The sequence below is a fragment of the Colobus angolensis genome, unplaced genomic scaffold (assembly GCF_000951035.1).
Source record: "Colobus angolensis palliatus isolate OR3802 unplaced genomic scaffold, Cang.pa_1.0 Scaffold98, whole genome shotgun sequence".
NCBI classification, from domain to species: domain Eukaryota; kingdom Metazoa; phylum Chordata; class Mammalia; order Primates; family Cercopithecidae; genus Colobus; species Colobus angolensis.
Window position 1 is genome coordinate 1,507,700 of NW_012123820.1, and position 22,106 is coordinate 1,529,805.

At 39.1% G+C, this 22,106-nt stretch overlaps 1 protein-coding gene across 1 annotated transcript in view; it reads left to right on the top strand.

Moving 5' to 3' along the window:
• HHLA2 (HERV-H LTR-associating 2) overlaps positions 1–22,106 on the top strand; it is an 84,875-nt gene that overhangs the window by 61,576 nt on the left and 1,193 nt on the right. Inside the window, exons 5-9 of the mRNA XM_011932806.1 lie at positions 1,436–1,527; positions 2,847–3,113; positions 5,590–5,907; positions 10,108–10,236; positions 17,887–17,954. Coding sequence (XP_011788196.1) covers positions 1,436–1,527; positions 2,847–3,113; positions 5,590–5,907; positions 10,108–10,236; positions 17,887–17,954 — 874 coding nt within the window. The remainder of the gene's footprint in view (positions 1–1,435; positions 1,528–2,846; positions 3,114–5,589; positions 5,908–10,107; positions 10,237–17,886; positions 17,955–22,106) is intronic.

Here is a 22,106-nt window from a genome sequence, read left to right on the forward strand (position 1 = left end):
GAGCAATTAGGGAGATCGACAATCACTCTTTTCCTTGCCCATCTTTCCGTGTCTTTCTTTCGGCATAATGCCACATCCCTTTAGCTCTCTGAAGAGAAACTAAATCTCTCTGAGGAAGAGAGGCAGGACATGGTAGGGTAGAAAGAGCCCCAGGGGGAAAGGCAGAGGATAAAGACTGTGACAGAGTCACTTGGGCACCCAGTTCTTCCATCTTGGGTGGCCTGGGCCATGAGCCAAAGGAGTTACTCCATTGTCCAAAAAGTCAGGACCTTTCCAGTGCTAATATCTTAGAATCCATAGACAGGGCACAAGATCTACTTAAAATATTTTGTAAATCAAAGTAGTTAGATTACTGCCTTCAATGATAGGAAGTGTCGGTATATTTTCTTTGCAAAAATCCCTTATTCTGCTGATTTCATTTGCTTTTTGAAATCAACTTGTGAAGTTGACAGTGAAAAGAAAAAAAAACAAAATAAGTAAATCAAGATAATTGGGGATTAGGCTTCCACATTTATCTTCAGATATTCCTTACCTACATTTTGACTAACTCAGGATATCCTGAGAGCAGTCTTAAAGTCAAAGCAAATGAATGACTCCATTTTCCTTTTGGACTCCTCCTGCTCATGTCCTCCCCTATTTAGATCTAGTCTACAGATATTCCTATCAGATTCCTGAACCCAGCATTGTCTTCTACGTGCTCCAAATATTTTCTTACCCAATCAAGCTGAGTTTATTCCATTCTTTTAGGGCCTGCTGGCTGTTGCTAGCTGGATAAACTAATTTATTATTGCTATAGTAGGAGTTAAATGTGAATATGTTCTGGGAATGAAATCAAAAGTCGTCTTTCAACATACATGATTTCCAGGCCAGGATTGGGAGATGAGATTATTGATCAAGTGGGCAGCAAACCAGTGTTTCTACGCCTTGGGCTGTTACCAGTTCTCCCAGTTACATTGAATAAAACGGATATTCAATTAAAATTAAAACTCAAACACAGAGCTTCATGGTTTGTTTCTAATAATCAGACAACAAGTGTTTTTGATGATGTGGTCTATTAATAATCAGGCTGCTAACCTAGGAAGGTTCTTCTGGGCAGTTCTGGTATAATCCTGACCAAGCACACATCATTAATTCACTTTATAACTTCTCTGCTCTTGACTGTAGGCATATTCCGTTCGGATTTCTTCACTTATGTTCCTATGAATGAACAAATCATCATTGGAAGACTTGATGAAGATATAATTCTCCCTTCTTCATTTGAGAGGGGATCCGAAGTTGTAATACACTGGAAGTATCAAGATAGCTACAATAGCTACAATGTTCACAGTTACTACAAAGGCAGTGGCCATTTGGAAAGCCAAGATACCAGATATGCAAACAGGACATCCCTTTTCTATAATGAGATTCAAAATGGGAATGCGTCTCTATTTTTCAGAAGATTAAGCCTTCTGGACGAAGGAATTTACACCTGCTATGTAGGAACAGCAATTCAAGCGATTACAAACAAAGTGGTGCTAAAGGTGGGAGGTAAGTGTGCATGTAAATTTTCATGAAACATAGCAATGCCATCATTCCGTGTTATTAGTAAGCATCTTTGTCCTAATATGCCATGAGCTTCCTTCCAAGTCAATACATGGACATCTCCTTATTTTTAATGCACAGCATCTTGTAGTATACTAATGTTATAAATGATACAACTGTTCCCCTGTTGGTGGGTATTCAGGCATTTCCAGTGTTTTTCATTACATGGTTGTGATGAACACCCTTATAGCTGTACTTAATACCAGGAAATAATCTGAAAGCAAAGTACCAGAAGGAAGATTTAAAAAGGTTACTGACACTAACAGCATAAGACCATCCACTTTCTCCTTAGTCTTATCAGTACCAAATAACTGCCAATATCATGACTGAAAAAATATTGAATTGTTGATTTAAATTGCATTTTTCTATATTATAAATGAGGTTAATTTTTATATTATATGCTTTCCTTCTCTGTATTAGCTATATATAACACTATACCTATATAACTATAAGCCATTAATATAGTTAATATATGCAGTTATGTACAGTTAATATCACTCAAACACAGCTTCATGGTGGTTATATATAACTATATATTAACTGTATTACTATATTAACTGTTGCTAATTCTCATAGTTATATTGAACCAGACAGATATTAGATTAGATTAGAAGTTCTTTGAAGAAACTCAAAGAGCTTCATGGCTCCTTATTACTGGATTACCAAGAGTTCCTGATGATGTGCTCTGTTAATGATCAGGCTGCTGATCATTTATATGTAATATAGTTAGTATGTAGTATAATATATAGTACAATTTTACATATAGATATATACACACATATATGCAGTATTTTCTTATGGATTGTTTTTTCCAGCACTAGTTTCTTTTTCTTCTGTCCCTTTTAGCTGCTTCAGACCTTGCTTCAGAAATCACAAAATTATGTGTAAACAGAGTCAAATAGGTGCTCTGAGTCAGTATTTGAGAAGTGTAGAGTGCCACATGAGCTCTGTTTTATAGACTTAGACACCCTCATTTTGGTTTCTCAATGAGGCCATTAGATTTCTTTTCCAGCTATGTTTCTAGAGAATTGAGATTGCTAGTTGCCACATACCCATGCCTGCGCTTGTTTTATTTCTTCTAGATAACTACACTATATCTTAAGGTTCTACAGAGGTGTTTTTTTTTCCCCCTTTCAGTAACTGCCAAATTTTGCTCATAAAACTTAGCTTTTCATTTCATGAGTATTAAACAGTATTCTGCACAGATGGCCTATAAAAAAGCCAATGATGGCAGTTTTTCATGTGCCCTTCTTTCTCCTATGTAGTTTTTCTCACACCCATGATGAAGTATGAAAAGAGGAACACAAACAGCTTCTTAATATGCAGCGTGTTAAGTGTTTATCCTCGTCCAATTATTACGTGGAAAATGGACAACACACTTATCTCTGAAAACAATATGGAAGAAACAGGGTCTTTGGGTCCTTTTTCGATTAACAGCACACTGAATATTACAGGATCAAATTCATCTTATGAATGTACAATTGAAAATTCACTGCTGAAGCAAACATGGACAGGGCGCTGGACAATGAAAGGTAGGCTCCACAGGACTTTCTGTGTACGCTATTTCGAGGTTGGGGGGTAATGGGGACTGATTTTCAAGGAAAGAAAGGAAGATGAAAGAATAGAAAGCAAATCCATCTGCAGCAGTTAGAAGACCAAGACCGGAGCCCTAGGGCTGGTTCTTCTGACTGTATTACATTAAGCAATCATTCTTACTTTTGAGCATTAGTACCGTACCTCATTGATAACATAGAAGTAATTCTTACCTTGCTAGGTATTTATGAGTTGATTGAAAACATTTATGAGTGGAAAGAAGCAAATCTGTTCTTGAATATTACTGTATTTCTCAGTGGCTCATCCTTCAAACAGGATTTTCTGTCAGCATTGCTCTTTAAAAAATCAAAAGAGAAAGAATACGTGTCTTTCAGCAGATCACAACTTCCAGTCTTTCAATTAAACAAAATATTAATTAGTATAATTGCTTCTTTTTGGTTTCTTTACATAGTGTTAGCCCGTCAATCTTGATCCACTACCTCTATCACAACATGGTCAGTTTTTAGTACTCTTTCTTCTCATTTATTTGAACAGATCCAAACTCTGATCAATCTCTATATCCAAAACCTGTTTAATAAAAATTAATTTGCCATCTCCATATTCAATTCCAAGAAAATTTGTTTTCCTTTTGAGATGGAGTCTCGCTTTGTTGCCCAGGCTGGAGTGCAGTGGCATGATCTTGGCTCACCGCGATCTCGGCTCACTGCCACCTCCGCCTCCCAGGTTCAAGTGATTCTCCTGCCTCAGCCTCCTGAGTAGCTGGGATTACAGGCATGTGCCACCACGTGTGGCTAATTTCTGTATTTTTTAAGTAGAGATGGGGTTTGACCATGTTGGTCAGGTGGGTCTTGAACTCCTGACATTACGATTTGCCCACATCAGCCTCCTGAAGTGCTAGGATTACAGGCAGCCACCGTGCCCAGCCTGTTTTTCATTTTATTCTTAATAAAGCAAAAATTTTCTGTCAATCTCCCTTATATGGGGAAAATGGAGGGTAGCTGTTTTTTTCAGCCTTCTCTTGCCTCGCATCTCATATTCTCAAAATGCTCACCAAAAATATACTGAAATTGTGGGTGATTCACCACATTTACATGAGTCCAGTGTTAAAGGAATGAGTACCCAATGTTCATTCTCCATTAGTCAGGCAGCAATGGAAACATGGGAAAGGGTTGCAAATGTTAATATTATAAACATTGTCTTTGGAAAATCCTAATTTCTCATGTTCATTTAGAATTGAGTGTCTTGAAGCATGAACAGTTCTTTAGGCTCAGTACTGTTTGGTCTCATTGAAAAGCTATTATGTGCCAAGTTTTGTTGCTCACAGACTGTGAACTTAAGAACATGGTCTCTACTGATTTCTGGATCCACAGCATCTAGTACAGATATAAAAATTAAACTAGGAACATAGCTTACAAAGGGAGTGATTAATTCTACTCTCTGTGGTTGGGCACAGATGGGGTTGTTACAGAGTATGTGCTTAAGAAAGTTGCATAAGGGCAGAATTTTAGAAGAGTAGTAGGACATTCCAGGAGAACAGGAATATTCCAGGTAAAAAGCACAGAAAAGTAAAATTGCCTGGATTTGTGGAATCTACAGATCAAGAGATGAACCTGGAGAGGGAGGCAAAAAACAAAAACAAAAAAAACACAAAAACAGATGAAAGACCTTTTACACGTTGCTAAGGAGCTTGTTGAGTCTTGGAGATAGGATGGATCAGAAGAGGGATTTGAAACACAGAGAGCCCCTGGATTTGCCTTTTGGAAGGCTTGCTTTGGCATCACTCTCCTGCAGGTAAATTGGAAGCCAGGTGAGTCTAGAATCAGGGAGAACAGTCCATGGCAGTCCACAGAGGTCAGCCTACAGCACTACAGAACAGGAAGGACAAGATGGAGCTGGGTCTGGAGGGGCAAGGCAAGAAAATTCAGCAGAGTCTCTCTTCTAAAAGAGCTCAGTCCAGTGGGGGTTGCCTGCACATAGCTGGAAATATTCTTACATGCAGAAAAAGAGATTTTTGTCTAGATAAAGAGATTAAGAAGTAGTGAGGCCATAAAGTTAGAGACCACTAGGGAGTAGGTAGGGTAACAAAAGGGGTGTTCTGGGGAACACCAGAATTAGAGAGGCCAAACATTGAGTTTAATAGGCTAGCAACTGGTAGCAACATTCCTGAGTGCTTACTGTCAGGTTCTAAGAGTTAAAACAAGTACATCACCCCTCTAGCTGGCCCTGGCTTTGCCCTCCTTGAAGGTTTAAACTAACCTTGGTGGGAAACTTTAAAATAGTGGTAGTAAAACTTGTCTTGTAAGAAACCACAGCACAAATATAATTACTGTCCAAAAAGGTATTTCTAAATATATCAATATTAGTGCCTTTGTTCTCTGCTTTCTAAGTGTAACTTAGAGAATTCTTTTGAAATGTTTATCTTCACTGATGTTTTCTTTTCCATTGTGTTGTTAGATGGCCTTCATAAAATGCAAACTGAACATGTTTCACTCTCATGTGAACTTGTAAATGATTATTTTTCTCCAAACCAAGACTTCAAAGTTACTTGGTCCAGAATGGAAAGTGGGATTTCCTCTATCCTGGCTTACTATCTGAGCTCCTCACAAAATACAACTTTCTATGAATCCCGATTCTCATGGAACAAAGAGCTGAAAAACCAGAGTGACTTCTCTATGAATTTGATGGATCTTAGACTTTCAGACAGTGGGGAATATTTGTGCAATATTTCTTCGGATGAATATACTTTACTCACCATACACACGGTGCACATAGGTAAGCTGCAAGTAGGTTTGGATAATGGGATTTGGCTATAGCATTAGAGGTTTGTGAATATCAGACAGAAAATTAGGTTGGCTTTTCAAGAATACATTGATACCCTCTCAAAATATAATCTACAGGGGTATTTCTGGTCAGGATGTCGATTATCCTCCCTCCTTCAACCACATAAAAGTCCTATTTTGAAAAAAAAAATTACTCCCACAGATTTCCTTTCAGGATTTTGGGGCTTCAGAAATGAAGAGGAAACATACATTTTGATGACTCCATGGGCTGAGCATCTTCCATTTCTGCTCACTGCTGTGCCTAATATATACCTTAGCCCTAATGTTTGGGGAGTCAAGGCTAGGGACACATTAGGAGGTTACAATCGGGGTCCTGAAGAATGCTGGGAAAACATGGCAGTGTCTATGAACTTGGAAATAATCACCACACAATATTTGAAGCACCAAGTATATATTCCCGGTTCAGTTCATTTTTACCTCTGTTGATAGTTCACTGCCAAAAACCATTATCTAAAATATTTCTAGTCAACTAACCATCGAGTCATGGAATATATACTCATGAAGCTGACCTTCTACGTGAGCTAGATGGTCCCACCCTTAAACTATCAACTTCACATCATGGCAGACCATGGCAGCTCTTTCTGTCCTTCAATAAATATATTTGAACTAGTGGAACTTATGTTTTAGAAGTATTTCTAGCATTTCAATTGTGGAAACTAGGAGGAATAGCATTTGAAGTTTTGGTGATTCTGTGTGGTGAGATTTGGAGATAAGAGCACAGGGTTGTCCTTTAGGTTATGTGATCTTCAAATACTTGGAAGCTTCTGGACATTGAGTAATAACACTCCCTTTGTAGAGCTGCCACTTTGAGAGTAGAGAATGAAAAACTGGGGCTACATTTGAAGCTCCTATTTTTCTCCAAAAATAAAAGTGTCAGTTTTATGTAAAATACAGTTAAGCCTGCAATCTATTTTTAAAAATGTTGCCTCATGTTGGATTCATTTTGGAGTTTAAAAAAAATAGTCAAGAAGAAATGTCCTAAAGACCACATATGGCCCGTCTTCCCACCCAGAGATCTAATTTTCAGTTCACACAAAGTGAAACATCAGGACCATTCCATCTCTGACAAAAGAGTATTTTCGGAACCTCTCATCCTCAAATAAATGTTGGCAGGTGGGGCTGGGGGAGGGTGTGCTCACCCTTCCCCACCAGGAAGAGGACTTGGCAGGAGCCACCCCAGCAGGGCAGGAAACAGGGCAAACAGTCTTGGTACCTTAAATATCATCCTTTCAAGGAACTTATTTCCTATTCTGAATTGTGACTTTTCCATTTGTTGTCTTTCCCAGGAGGTGCTACAACAAGATAGGTGGTCTTATGATTCCTTGAATCTAGATCTGGTCAATTAAGGTTGCACCAAGCTGAATGGAATTAAATAATCCTTGCTAAGTTTTGCTGCTGAATCAATACGTGATCTTGGGCAAATATCTTTAGAGATGGGGGAACCTGAGGGTCACGAGTACAGTGAGAAGTAGACTTGTAGATTTCCTTGTAGGATTTCCTTTAGGAGGAAGAAAAATGCAAATGTAAATGAAAACACTGTAGAAAGTCAACCTAATGTTCCTACTTAATCTCTCCTTTACGTAGGTACATTAGTCCCCCCTTCCCATGGGGGATATGTTCCAAGACCCCCAGTGGATGCCTGAAACTATGGACAGTACCAAACCCTATATATGCATTCCCACATGGTACCAGGATTAATCTGTCCTTCCATGTTTATGCCTTGGTGCCTCATTCACACTTCTTATGATTACAGGTTCTACTGGGCATCTTCTTCCAGCAGAGCTTGTTTTCATTGCAATTAAAGACTTGCTTTGGATGGAAATGTGGCTGTAGCTTCATCATAAGCAGACACAGCCTCTCCAGTAATCTTTATATTTTTCAATCCAAGCTGATTTCTAAATCTGTGTAGCCATCCTCTACTTGCAGTAAATGGCCTGTTTCAAGGGATCTCTTGCTGAAATCTTCATAAAAGCCCAAAGCCTTCCAGTGTAACATATCATCAAGCAGAACACATTTCTGTTCATATCTTCCACCCTCAAATTTAATGCCATTTCCATCTTAGCATATACAACACATTGTGGCCATAACTGTTGTAGGTTGAGACAACACAAATTTTCTTCTTTCTTTCTTCACAATTTTACAGATAGAAGATTCATTTTCACCATAGATCTCAGCAACCTCAATATATGATTTTTCATATGTCAAGAGCTTTAATTGTTTTAGTTCAAGGGAGCAGTTTATGGCTTCTTTTTGGTATATCCAAATTGCCAGCATCACTACTCTTGTGCTTTGGGACCATTCTTAAAGAAAATAAGGGTTACTTGAACACAAGCATTGTTATACCATGACAGTCAATCTGATAACTGAGATGGCTAGTAAATGATTCATGGTGGTAGTGTGTACAACGTGGATATGCTGGACAAAGGGTGCAGTCACATCCCAGGTGGGATGGAGTGGCACGACATATTTCATCATGCTACTCAGAATGGCACACAATTTAAAACTTAAGAATTGTTTATTCTTGGAATTTTCCACTTGGTTATGTTTGGACTACAGTTGACCATGGGTAACTAAAACCTCAGAAAGTTAAACCATGGATAAAGGGGACTCCTGTATGGAATTTCAGAATGACACAAATAGGTGAAGAGATTAATATTTTATTAGTTGTAAAACACTATAGTATGTTCATAGAAAATTACATTTGTTATGTAAACAGAGGTATTCATTCTAAAGGATAGCCACAAACATTTTCCTCCTGAATTGACCTTTGTGCTCTGTCACTTGCTGCCCATGTTTTAGCAGAACATAGACCATAAGGTTAGCAGGGTTCTGACTTTGGTAACCCAGGGTCTCTGGAGTCCCCACTTCCATTAATACTACTTTCAACAATTCTAGTCCTGACCAAGATGTTGTAGAATGGAGAAAGTTTAGGCTCCTCCAGTTATTTCTGAGGAGCTCTAAACACTATCAGCAGGTCCTCCTTTTCTGCAGTTTGTTACCCAAAGTCAACCGCAGTCTGAAATTTTTAAAAGGAAAATTCCAGAAATAATGTTTTAAATTGTGTGCCATTCTGAGTAGCATGATGAAATTGCATGTCATCCCACTCCATCCAGCCTTGAAGGTGAATCCCCCCTTTGTTCAGCATATCATACTGTAGATGCTACCCGCCTGTTAGTCATTTAGCCCTCCAGATAATCAGATCTACTGTCATGATATTGCAGTGCTTATGATCAAGTGAGCCTTATTTTATTTAAGAAAGGCCTCAAAGCACAAGAATAGTGATGCTGGCAATTCGGATACACCAAAGAGAAGTCGTGAAGTGCTTCCTTTAAGGGAAAGCTTTCAACTTAAAGGGGAAAAAAGCTTATGTTGAGGTTGCTAAGATCTACAGTAAGAATGAATCTTCTATCTATAAAACTGTGAAGATGGAAAAAGAAATTAGTGCATACTATGCATAAGGTTCGGTACTAAGGTTTCAGGCATCCACTCAGGGGTCTTGGAATGTATCCCCCAGGGATAAGGAGGGACTACTGTGCCTATTATCTCTGTGGTCACCTCCACCTCTAACTCAAGACCATGGCTTCTACTTAGCTCCTTTTATCACCTCTGAACTTACCACTGTTCCCTTAGGACCCTGTCTTCTCTAGGCCAATGGCGGACTGCACTCTTACTTCTTCCTCCAAGGTGAACACTGGGCTGAGGCTAATTTATGGACATAATTATTCCTTTATAAAAATGTGTTATTTCTTATTCCAGTATAAAGCAATAGAAACTGAAAAGGCATAATAGACGTATTGCCTCTCCAGTTTTCAGACTTTTCTCCCAGCTCCCCCAACCCCCACCAATCTCCAATAATATTATGGTGTCTGTCGATTTCCCACAATAGATACACTGAGACTAGGAGATATTTATGCTCAAGACAAACTCTCCTGTCCAGTCTGGGTTCTTGGCTTTATCCTAAAGGACCTTTTTATTATGCAAAGTGTTTTCATATTAATTCAGCCTCCTACCTGTAATGCAGAAATAACTAGTTTTAAAAATAGTATACATACTCCACCCTCACCCACCCACACATTTCTTATTTGGTACCTTTTCTTCCAGTTCACAGACTTTGTTTCTCTGTTTTATTCAGAACCAAGCCAAGAAACAGCTTCCGATAACAAAGGCTTATGGATTTTGGTGGCCAGTCTGATTTTGGTGGCCGGTCTGATTTTGGTGCTCTGTCTGATTTTGCTGATTCGGAAAGTAAAATCTAGCACAGGTAATATCTCAGGAAGAATTTGGGCTCTGCCCCACATGTTCCACATCATGTATATTAAAGATAACATGGAAATACATGCCCAAACAGCTACTGGGCATGTAAATTGATCTGAATTTTCTGGAATGTCATTCACAAAATTCACCCAAAATCTTTTAAAATGCTCCTACATTTCCACCTAACCATTCCACTTGTAGGAATTTATCTCACATTAAATGAGCAGAGGTACACCAAACTATATACAAGCATATTCACCGCAGCACACTGCTATTGCTTTTAGATTTCCTACTATTGTCAATAAATAATTGAGAAATTAATTAAATTAATTGATGATCATACTGTTTAAAATTTTAATCTAGTATTGAAATGATAACCAGGATGACTTAATCATCCTGCATTAAAAGGTAACTGGAAAGAAAAAAGCCAAAGCTTTAAGAAGTTGCCTTTGGAGTGACGGGACCATGAGTTCTTCCTTACCCTCACACCTCAGAAGGAAGCCAGATACCCTCTTAAGTCCCTGGGCTCCGCTTGTTCTCCCTTGCTCTGAGCTTAGTCAAGGTTAGTGCTCTGATTGAAACTGCATTGTTCTTTTCTTATGGGTCATTTCATTTTAATTGTTGTTCAATTAATTTTTTTCTAAATTTTAGGCAAAAAACCTTACTAGTAATTTAAACTATCTTAAGGTGCCATGATCATGGGAAGTACTTTTAGGGAGTACTTCCTTAGAGTACTTTGCTTTTAGTAACAGAATTTTGAGCTGCAGAGCATCTGGGCAAAACTTAGATCTGGTTGATCTCCACATTTTACAGATCAGGAAACAGGAATCCCGGCAGTTAGCTCAAGTGCTAAGTAGGCATGTGAAACAGATTTAGGTGGATCATTTAGTAGCACCAAGCCAGCTAGTGGCAGAGGCAGGTTCAGGCCCCCAGAAGCCCTCCCTTACTCCACTATCCCCCTAAGGAGGCTCTGGGTGTCCTGGGAACTTGAGCTAGATCCTGTGTCTCTTTTATCTGTCTTTCTGGTTGATATTTGGCTATCGCCCCTGCTGAAGTTAGGAGATTTGGGTTATAGCAGAAACTATTATTGAAGATATAGTTTTAGGGGCAATGGAGAGCAAGCATCTCACCAATTCTAGCCCTGTGATCATTTGTACTAATAGGCAGGCTAGTTCCTGTCCCTTGGCTGGCCAGAAGTAGTAAGAGACCACAGGCAGTTTAGCTTGTCTACCAAGATCAACCATTGACTTAATACACTGATATCTGTGATTGGATTAGGTTCAAATTATGGGAGAGGTGGTGCTACATCCTACTCAAGAATGATAGTTTAGTTTCTTTAGTGGAAGTCTGCATAAGTCAGTTCTCAACTGTAAACACATGGCACACTCAAAACTGGATAAAGAACTTACAAGACAGTATATTCACAGCTGGGAGCACCCAATTCACTAGCAAACTTAAACTTGAAGGGACAAGGACAGACAGCAGTTCCCAAAACTTGAAAGGAGAGAGTCACATAAGATTAGTTGCCTTGTAAGGACAGTGACTTACTTCTTTTTTTCTTTCTTTCTTTTTATTTAAGTTCTGGGATATATGTGCTGAACATGCAGGTTTGTTACATAGGTATACATGTGCCCTGGTGGTTTGCTGCACCCCTCAACCCATAATCTAGGTTTTAAGCACCACATACATTAGCTATGTGTCCTAATGCCTCCCTCTCCTTTACCCTCATCCTCTGACAGTCCCTCGTGTGTGATGTTCCCCACCCTGTGTCCAAGTGTTCTCATTGTTCAATTCCCACCTATGAGTGAGAACATGCGGTGTTTGCTTTTCTGTCCTTGTGATAGTTTGCTGAGAATGATGGTTTCCAGCTTCATCCATGTCCCTGCAAAGGACATGAACTCATTCTTTTTTGTGGCTGCATAGTATTCCATGGTGTATATGTGCCACAATTTCTTTATCCAGTCTATCATTGATGGACATTTGGGTTGGTTCCAAGTCTTTGCTATTGTGCATAGTGCTGCAGTAAACATACGTGTGCATGTGTCTTTATAGTAGAATGATTTATAATCCTTTGGGTATATACCCAATAATGGGATTGCTGGGTCAAATGGCATTTCTGGTTCCAGATCCTTGAGGAATCGCCACACTGTCTTCCACAATGGTTGAACTAATTTACTCTCCCACCAAAAGTGTAAAAGTGTTCCTATTTCTCCACAGCCTCTCCAGCATCTGTTTTTTCCTGACGTTTTAATGATTGCCATTCTAACTGGTGTGACATGGTATCTCATTGTGGTTTTGATTTGCATTTCTCTAATGACCAGTGATGAGGTGCTCTTTTTCATGTTTGTTGGCTGCATAAATGTCTTCTTTTGAGAAGTGTCTGTTCATACCCTTCACCCACTTTTGATGGGGCTGTTTGTTTTTTTCTTGTAAATTTGTTTAAGTTCCTTGTAGATTCTGGATATTAGACTTTTGTCAGATGGATAGACTGCAAAAATTCTCTCCCATTCTGTAGGTTGCCTGCTCACTCTGATGATCATTTCTTTGGCTGAGCAGAAGCTCTTTAGTTTAATTAGATCCCAGTTTGTAAGGTGTAAGGAAGGGGCCTAGCTTCTATTTTCTGCATATGGCTAGCCAGTTTGCCCAGTGCCATTTATTAAACAGGGAATCCTTTCCTCATTGCTTGTTTTTGTCAGGTTTGTCAAAGATCAAATGGTTGTAGATGTGTGGTGCTATTTCTGAGGCCTCTGTTCTATTTCATCTATCTGTTTTGGTACCAGTGCCATGCTGTTTGGTTACTGTAACCTTGTAGTATAATCTGAAGTCAGGCAGCTTGATGCCTCCAGCTATGTTCTTTTGTTTAGGATTGTCTTGGCTATATGGGCTGTTTTTTGGTTCCACATGAAATTTAAAGTAGTTTTTTCTAGTTCTGTGAAGAAAGTCAATGGTAGCTTGATGAGAAGAGCATTGAATTTATAAATTACTTTGGGCAGTATGGCCATTTTCACACTATTGATTCTTCCTATTCATAAGTATGAATTTTTTTTCCATTTGGTTGTGTCCTCTCTCATTTCCTTGAGCAGTGGTTTATAGTTCTCCTTGAAGATGTCCTTCACATCCCTTGTAAGTTGTATTCCTAGATATTTCATTTTCTTTGTAGCAATTGTGAATGGGAGTTCATTCATGATTTGGCTCTCTGTTTGTCTGTTATTGGTGTATAGGAATGCTTGTGATTTTCGCACATTGATTTTATATCCTGAGACTTTGCTGAAGTTGCTTATCAGCTTAAGGAGATTTTGGGCTGAGATGATGGGGTTTTCTAAATACACAATCATGTCATCTGCAAACAGAGACAATTTGACTTCTTCTGTTCCTATTTGAATACTTTTATTTATTTCTCTTGCCTGATTGTCCTGGTCAAAACTTCCAATACTATGTTGAACTATGGTGATAGAGGTCATCCTTGTCTTGTGCTGGTTTTCAAGGGGAATGCTTCCAGCTTTTGCCCATTCAGTATGACATTGGCTAAAGGTTTGCCATAAATCGCTCTTATTATTTTGAGATATGTTCCATCAATGCCCAGTTTGTTGAGAGTTTTTAGCATGAAGGGGTTTGAAGTTTATTGAAGGCCTTTTCTGCATCTATTGAGATAATTACATGGTTTTTGTCATTGGTCCTGTTTACATGATAGATTACATCTATTCATTTGCATATGTTGAACCAGTCTTGCATCCCAAGGATGAAGCCAACTTGATCATGGTGCATAAGCTTTTTGATGTGCTGTGGAGTCGGTTGGCCAGTATTTTATTGAGGATTTTTGCATTGATGTTCATCAAGGATATTGGCCTGAAATTTTCATTTTTTGTTGTGTCTCTGCCAGGTTTTGGAATCAGGATGATACTGGTCTTATAAAATGGTTAGGGAGGAGTCCCTCTTTATCTATTGTTTGGAATAGTATCAGAAGGAATGGTACCAGCTCCTCTTTGTACCTCTGGTAGAATTCGGCTGTGAATCCATCTGGTCCTGGGCTTTTTTTGGCCGGTAGGCTATTAATTACTGCTTCAATTTCAGAACTTGTTATTGGTTTATTCAGGGGTTTGACTTCTTCCTGGTTTAGTCTTAGGAGGGTGTCCAGGAATTTATCTATTTCTTCTAGATTTTCTAGTTTATTTGCTTAGAGGTATTTATAGTATTCTCTAATGGTAGCTTGTATTTCTGTGGGATCAGTGGTGATATCCCCTTTATCATTTTTTATTGTGTCTATTTAATTCTTCTTTCTTTTCTTCTTTATTAGTCTGGCTAGCAGTCTATCTATGTTGTTAATCTTTTCAAAATACCAGCTCCAGGGTTGACAGACACCTCATACAGGAGATCTCCAGCTGGCATCAGGCTGTTGCCCCTCTGGGACAAAGCTTCCAGAGGAAGGAGCAGTCAGCAATCTTTGCTGTTCTGCAGCTTCCGCTGGTGATACCCAGGCAAATAGGATCTGGAGTGAACCTCCGGAAAACTGCAACAGACCTGCAGAAGAGGGGCCTAACTGTTAGAAGAAAAACTACCAAACAGAAAGCAGTAACGTCAACATCAACACAAAGGACTCCCATACAAAATCACATCCAAACATCATCAGACTTAAAGATCAAAGGTAGATAAATACACGAAGATGAGGAAAAACCAGCACAAAAATGCTGAAAATTTAAAAGACCAGAATGCTGCTTCTCCTCCAAATGATTGCAACTCTTCTCCAGCAAGAGCACAAAACTGGATGGAGAAAGAGTTTGACAAATTAACAGAAGTAGGCTTCAGAAGGTGGGTAATAACAAACTCCTCTGAGCTAACAGAGCATATTCTAACCCAATGTAAGGAAAGTAAGAACCTTGATAAAAGGTTACAGGAACTACTAACTAGAATAACCAGTTTAGAGAGAATATAAATGATCTGATGGAGCTGAAAAACACAGCACGAGAACTTCGTGAAGCATACACAAGTATCAATAGCCGAATCAATCAAGCAGAAGAAAGGATATCAGAGACTGAAGATTAACTTACTGAAATAAGGCGTGAAGACAAGATTAGAGAAAAAAGAGTGAAAAGGAATGAACAAAGCATCCAAGAAATATGGGACTATGTGAAAAGACTAAATCCGTGATTGGTTGGGGTCCCTGAAAGTAATGGGGAGAATGGAACCAAGTTGGAAAACACACTTCAGGATATTATCCAGGAGAACTTCTCCAACCTAGCAAGACAAACCAATATTCAAATTCAGGACATACAGAGAACACCACTAAGATACTCCTTATGAAGAGCAACCCCAAAACACATAATCATCAGATTCTCCAAGGTTGAAACAAGGGAAAAAAATGTTAAGGGCAGCCCGAGATAAAGGTCAGGTTACCTACAAAGGGAAGTCCATCAGACTAACAATGGATATCTCTGCAGAAGCCCTGCAAGCCAGAAGAGAGTGGGGGCCAATATTTAACATTCTTAAAGAAAATAATTTTCAACCCAGAATTTCATAACCAGCCAAATTAAGCTTCATAAGTGAAGAAGAAATGAAATCCTTTACAGACAAGCAAATGCTGAGGGATTCTGTCACCACTAGACCTGCCTTACAAGAGATCCTGCAGGAAGCACTAAATACAGAAAGGAAAAATCGGTACCAGCCACTGCAAAAAAACACCATAATATGAAGACCAATGACACTATGAAGAAACTGCATCAACTAATGTGCAAAATAACCAGCCAGCATCATGATGACAGGATCAAATTCACATATAACAATATTAACCTTAAATGTAAATGGGCTAAATGCCCCAGTTAAAAGATACAGACTGGCAAATTGGATAAAGAGTCAAGACCTATCAGTGTGTTGTATTCAGGAGACCCATCTCATGTGCAAAGACACACATAGGCTCAAAATAAAGGTATGGAGGAATATTTACCAAGCAAACGGAAAGCATAAAAAAAGCAGGGGTTGCAATTCTAGTCTCTGATAAAACAGACTAAACCAACAAAGATCAAAAAAGACAAAGAAGGGCATTACATAATGGTAAAGGGATCAACGCAAAGAGAACTAACTATCCTAAATATATATGCAGCCAATACAAGAGCACCCAGATTCATAAAGCAAGTTCTTAGAGACCTACAAAGAGACTTAGACTCCCACACAGTAATAGTGGGAGACTTTAACACCCCACTGTCAATATTAGACAGATCAATGAGACAGAAAATTAACAAGGATATTCAAAACTTGAACTCAGCTCTGGACCAAGAAGACCTAAGAGACATCTACAGAACTCTCCACCGCAAATCAACAGAATATACATTCTTCTCAGCACCACATAGCACTTATTCTAAAATCGACCACATAATTGGAAGTAAGACTCTCCTTAGCAAATGCAAAAGAATGGAAATCATAGCAGTCTCTCAGGCCACAGTGCAATCAAATTAGGACTCAGGATTAAGAAACTCACTCAGAACCACACAACTACAAGGAAACTGAACAACCTGCTCCTGAATGACTACTGGGTAAATAACGAAATTAAGGAAGAAATAAATAAGTTCTTTGAAAGCAATGGGAACAAAGACACAACATACCAGAATCTCTGGGACACAGCTAAAGCAGTGTTAAGAGGGAAATTTATAGCACAAAATGCCCACATCAGAAAGCAGGAAAGACCTAAAATCGACACCCTAACATCACAATTAAAAGAACTAGAGAAACAAGAGTGAACAAATTCAAAAGCTAGCAGAAGACAAAAAATAACTAACAGCAGAACTGAAGGAGATAGAGATACGAAAAACCCTTCAAAAAATCAGAGAGTGACTTTCAGTTGAAGGACAGAGCCAGACCAAGGTGACCATACAGGGAAAAAGCTGGGAGAGTGAATATCTAATTTCACTCTTCCCTGTCTCTGATCTCCAGCCCAAATAGAAGCCAGGAGGAGCAGACACCCTGCTGATGGAGCCCAAGGAGGTCAGCCTCCCATGGCTGAGAGAAGAATGGATTCTGGTTCTGGAGGAACAGTCAAAAGATATGGGCAAAAACTTTGTCACAGTATTGGCCACTTTAAAAAATAGATATATTCCATACTTCTGCAGTGAGATGGGCTGAAAATATATTTGAAGCTGTTATATGAAAAGCCACAAAACCTTTCCTAGCTCCAGCTCCCTGGTTGTAGTTTCATGACTGTGGTTCATATATTTTTAAATTCCCTTTTCTATTACTGTTTTAAAATGTACTTTGTCTAAGATATGTATTAAAGGGCCATATTTTATGAAAGTCCATAAGGAGGCCTTCTTTGAGAAATGACATATCCCTTTTTCTTTAACCATCACTCTCATCCCCTCTTTGGCTATGACATTTCCATTGTTAGCAGTTGGTAGGAACCAGGCCAAGGATCACAAGAAGCCAGGAATTGCTGAGCTGACTGAACTGCCTTTACTCCCCTGCTTTGGAGCACCTGGATCAACCATACACATTTACTGCTGCTTCTGATGATGTGTTTTTATACTGAATGCATTTTTCATGTTGTTTGTTAAAGATATGAAGGGAGAGTACCTCAGATGATTCTAATAACATAATTATATTGAGAGAGGACTAAGGGAGAATTTTGGTGTTTGCAAAGAAATTATTTTTAAGTTCTCTTTTTTTCCTGTAGAAAGACATCGTGTCCCCACTGAGAGCACTCACGATGATAATGCCTCTGATAATGCCGAAGAAAACATGGTAAGGCATTATTTCCTTTATCAAACAACATACAGTATAAAAATGCTTCTTTAAAAGGGTAATCGAAGTTCTTACTGATTCACATATCATCACGCAAGACTTTTATATAGAAAAAAAAACAGCAAGGAGGGGTTGCAGGATAATATAGCACGAAAAATATAATTAGACTTTTCCCAATGTCTATAATTAAACAGGCTCTACTTGCTTAAATACATGGTTGTTCTTCTTGTCTCCTATTGTTATTTGTAGAGAAGATCTCCAATGGCATTGTGCATATGAGGGTGAGCCAATGTACTTATTCTTATGATAGAAGCATGAAACATGGGATTGTATACAAGTGGAAAGAAACACAACTATAATTCACTTGCAAATTATAGTTTGATTGTATACTTCCTTTTTACTGCATTCCTTTTATTATTTACGTGTTCCATTAATTAGAATATAAATAAGGGCTAGGAGTGTGATAAACTTGTTTTTCCCACTGTTAAAAACCCTGAAACAGCTAGTAGGGAGATTAAAATTAACTGATAAGACTCAGACTTATTTTGTAATGGTCTCATGGATTTTTTTTTTTTTTTTTTTTTGAGACGGAGTCTTGCTCTGTTGCCCAGGCTGGAGTGCAGTGGCCGGATCTCAGCTCACTGCAAGCTGTGCCTCCCGGTCACGCCATTCTCCTGCCTCAGCCTCCCGAGTAGCTGGGACTACAGGCGCCCACCACCTCACCCGGCTAGTTTTTTGTATTTTTTAGTAGAGACGGGGTTTCACCATGTTAGCCAGGTCTCATGGATTTTTAATTACAGATGCAAGCAATAGACTAAAGCTTCTTACCGCCCACCCCAAAACACTACTATCATTAAATATTTAAGATATAAATGGTTATTCTGACTTGAACAACAGACATTTAGAGTCTATTTTTCTCAGTTCTAGCGTCTTTCAGGAAGAGTACAGGAAATGAGAGAAGACCTTGACAACTCATGACAAGCATCGTTAATATCCAGTGACTTCATATCCCCTTTCTGCACTGCAATTCTAGGCAATGGCCTGTCAGACCAGACAGTTCTACCACTGCAAAGACTTGTAACCATTTTCTAGTATCACATTTACTTTTCAAGACATAAGGATCATTCACTGACCCACTACCTGCATTGAATATAAATGACTGAATGTTAAGGATTCCAATTTAACTTCGAAAAGAACTGTCTCTTGCCTTTACATTCCTGTTCCAGTCAGCCCAGGAGGTTACAGTGAGCTCTCCGCTAAGAATCTGGAAGAAATGCGTCACTAAGGGGTTGATTCCCAATCTGATCAACTGATAATGGGTGAGAGAGCAGATAAGAGCAGAAGTCACCTTAGTGGCAAGGTTAAAAACCAGAGCCTGGAAACCAAGATGATTGATTTGACAAGATATTTTTGTCTAGTTTTATATGATTGGTTATATCAAGGTAACCAACTCAATTTGGAATGAATCTTAGGGAGGCCAAAGAGTAAGACTGTCAGTATCTTTAAGATTGCTAGGAAAAAGGGCCCTATCAACATAAGAATCTCTGAAGTAAGGTTACACCTGACCACACGAGGCTTGCATAGTTGATTGACTAGCCATGAAGATAATTTGAACTCTTCTGGCTCTATTGGCATATTACTAATCAGTCTTCTGATAAATTTAGATTTTCATATAAATTTTTAAGCAAGAAGAGAAGGGAGAGCTCAGCTAATCTAATCTGTTTCCCTTAATTTTAGTCATCAACTTACATAAAAGAAACAGTCTACTCTTAATGCTTGTGAACTTGTCACTATAACCAGGCTTTTGTGTGAGTTAGTAGATCAAGGTTTTGACTCTATAAGAGAAAGCAAATTGTGAATTGTGGTGTAACTGCCACCTGGTCCAATTTTATCATATGACCTCAGTTTCACAATCCTATACCTTGTATGTAGTTAACTCTGTTTTTGCTACAGTGTTGTGATGGGTTATCACAAATAGCAAAGTATTAAGAATTCCAGTCAGAATGATGATTATTAAAAAGTCAAGAAACAACAGATGCTGGCAAGGCTGTGGAGAAATAGGAATGCCTTTATATTGTTGGTGGTAGTATAAATGAGTTCAACCATTGCGGAAGACTGTGTGGCAATTCCTCAAGGATCTAGAACCAGAAACACCATTTGACCCAGCAATCCCATTATTGGGTATATACCCAAAGGATTATAAATCATTCTACTATAAAGACACATGCACACGTATGTTTATTGCAGCACTATGCACAATAGCAAAGACCTGGAACCAACCCAAATGCCCATCAGTGATAGACTGGATAAAGAAAATGTGGTATAAACACCATGGAATATTATGTAGCCATAAAAAGGAATGAGATCATGTCCTTTGCAAGAACATGGATGAAGCTGGAAGCCATCATCAGCAAACTAACACAGGAACAGAAAACCAAACCACGTGTTCTCACTCATAAGTGGGAGCTGAACAATGAGAACACATGGACACAGAGAAGGGAACATCACACACCAGGGCCTGTTGGGGGCTGGGGAGTGAGGGGAGGGAACCTAGAGGACGGGTCAATAGGTACAGCAAACCACCATGGCACATATATACTTATGTAACAAACCTGTACATTCTGCACATGTATCCCAAAACTTAAATTGTTTTTTTAAAAAAGTAACTTATGTATCTTAAAAAAATTCCACTGTGAAGAAAAACTCAATTGAGATAATATTTAAGTGTCTGCCATCTCTGCTTCCCCCTAACCTTGGTTCCTTTTAAAAATTATGTCCTAGTGAAAGAATATGATACTTAAAACTGGATGCATCCCCAAGCTGAAGTTTGACTTTACTGAGTATGTGCCTGGGGTGTGCAGAAACAATAGCATCCTGACTTCAAGATTGGTAATATGACAACAGCAAATTTCTAAGAAAAGGTTTGGGATATAGAGATGTTTCCTGAATATAAACACTGGCTTATTAAAGGATAATTCCAAACTTATTTTTTACTGAAGTTTTAAAAAATTACCATTTCAGGAAAAAAAAAAACCTAGAAAAGTTCCACGTTAAATGTTTTGTGTTTTCTCATTGGGTTGAGACTGATAGTAAGAAGGAGCGACTGCTTTGGATACAGCCTGACACACATCCCTGCTAGTTCACTCTGTGGCTGTGCATCCCCCTCCACCAACCACAAAACTCAAATTTGGTTCACCTTGCTTAAAATGGTACCCTAATTTTTCAAGAGGATTCACTTTGATCTGTCTGAGCCAACCCTGGCAATTGCAGTCCTCTTGCCACTAGACTGGTTCAGCATAAGAAGGTAAAGAAATCTGTTCCGTAGGATATAAGGAAAAATACTCCAAAGGTCTGTTTCTGGGAAGGTGTTTCTCCATTTTAAAAAGAGGTTATTGTACGGGGAGAAAATGCTCAGGACTGCTGAAGTCCTCTTACAATGACAAGAGATTCAGACAAGAATGAACCTGGATCCTCTGATACCACTGAATCCCTGAATTAATCTTCAAGCTACCCATATGAGTCAGGGTTGGATCAGGGAGGCAGAACCGGAGAATGACAGAATAAAGATTTATTATAGAGCTTCAGCCTTACACAATTGTGGGTGCTGGTGGAGAAGTCTATGCCAGGCTGCTCCCTCTGCATCTGGTCCTGGGCCTGAAGTCACTGTAGGTTGGCTGTGCATGCAGCGAGGATGAAGGGAAGTCCATAAGAACAAACAGAAGCCATGTCTGCCTCACGGCCTCCACTGCAATGCTGTGGATGATCTCAGGAAAAGCTGGTGCTGGTTGCCATGGAGCTGCACACACACCTGGCCAGGACTCTGCAAAGCTGAAGGAGGAGGCTGGCAGGAGCTGGAAGAGCTCTGGGTCCAGGGAGCTGTCTCTGGTCCCTTCTAGCTCCCCTTTTTGGCCTGGAGTCATATTTTCAAGCTGTCACAATGCTTGGGTCTGTACACTGACCTTATGAGCATAAAATAGCTGATTTTTGCTTATCAAATTAATGCAAAATTCTTTATGACCTACTCCAATCCAGAACCACGAGAGAGACGAATTCCGGGACATGTTCCTCCAGCTGAGCTAAATTGGCACTGCAGAAATCCAGCATATCACCTGTCACTGAATGTCTTGTGTGGGGTTACCTCCATGTTTAAAG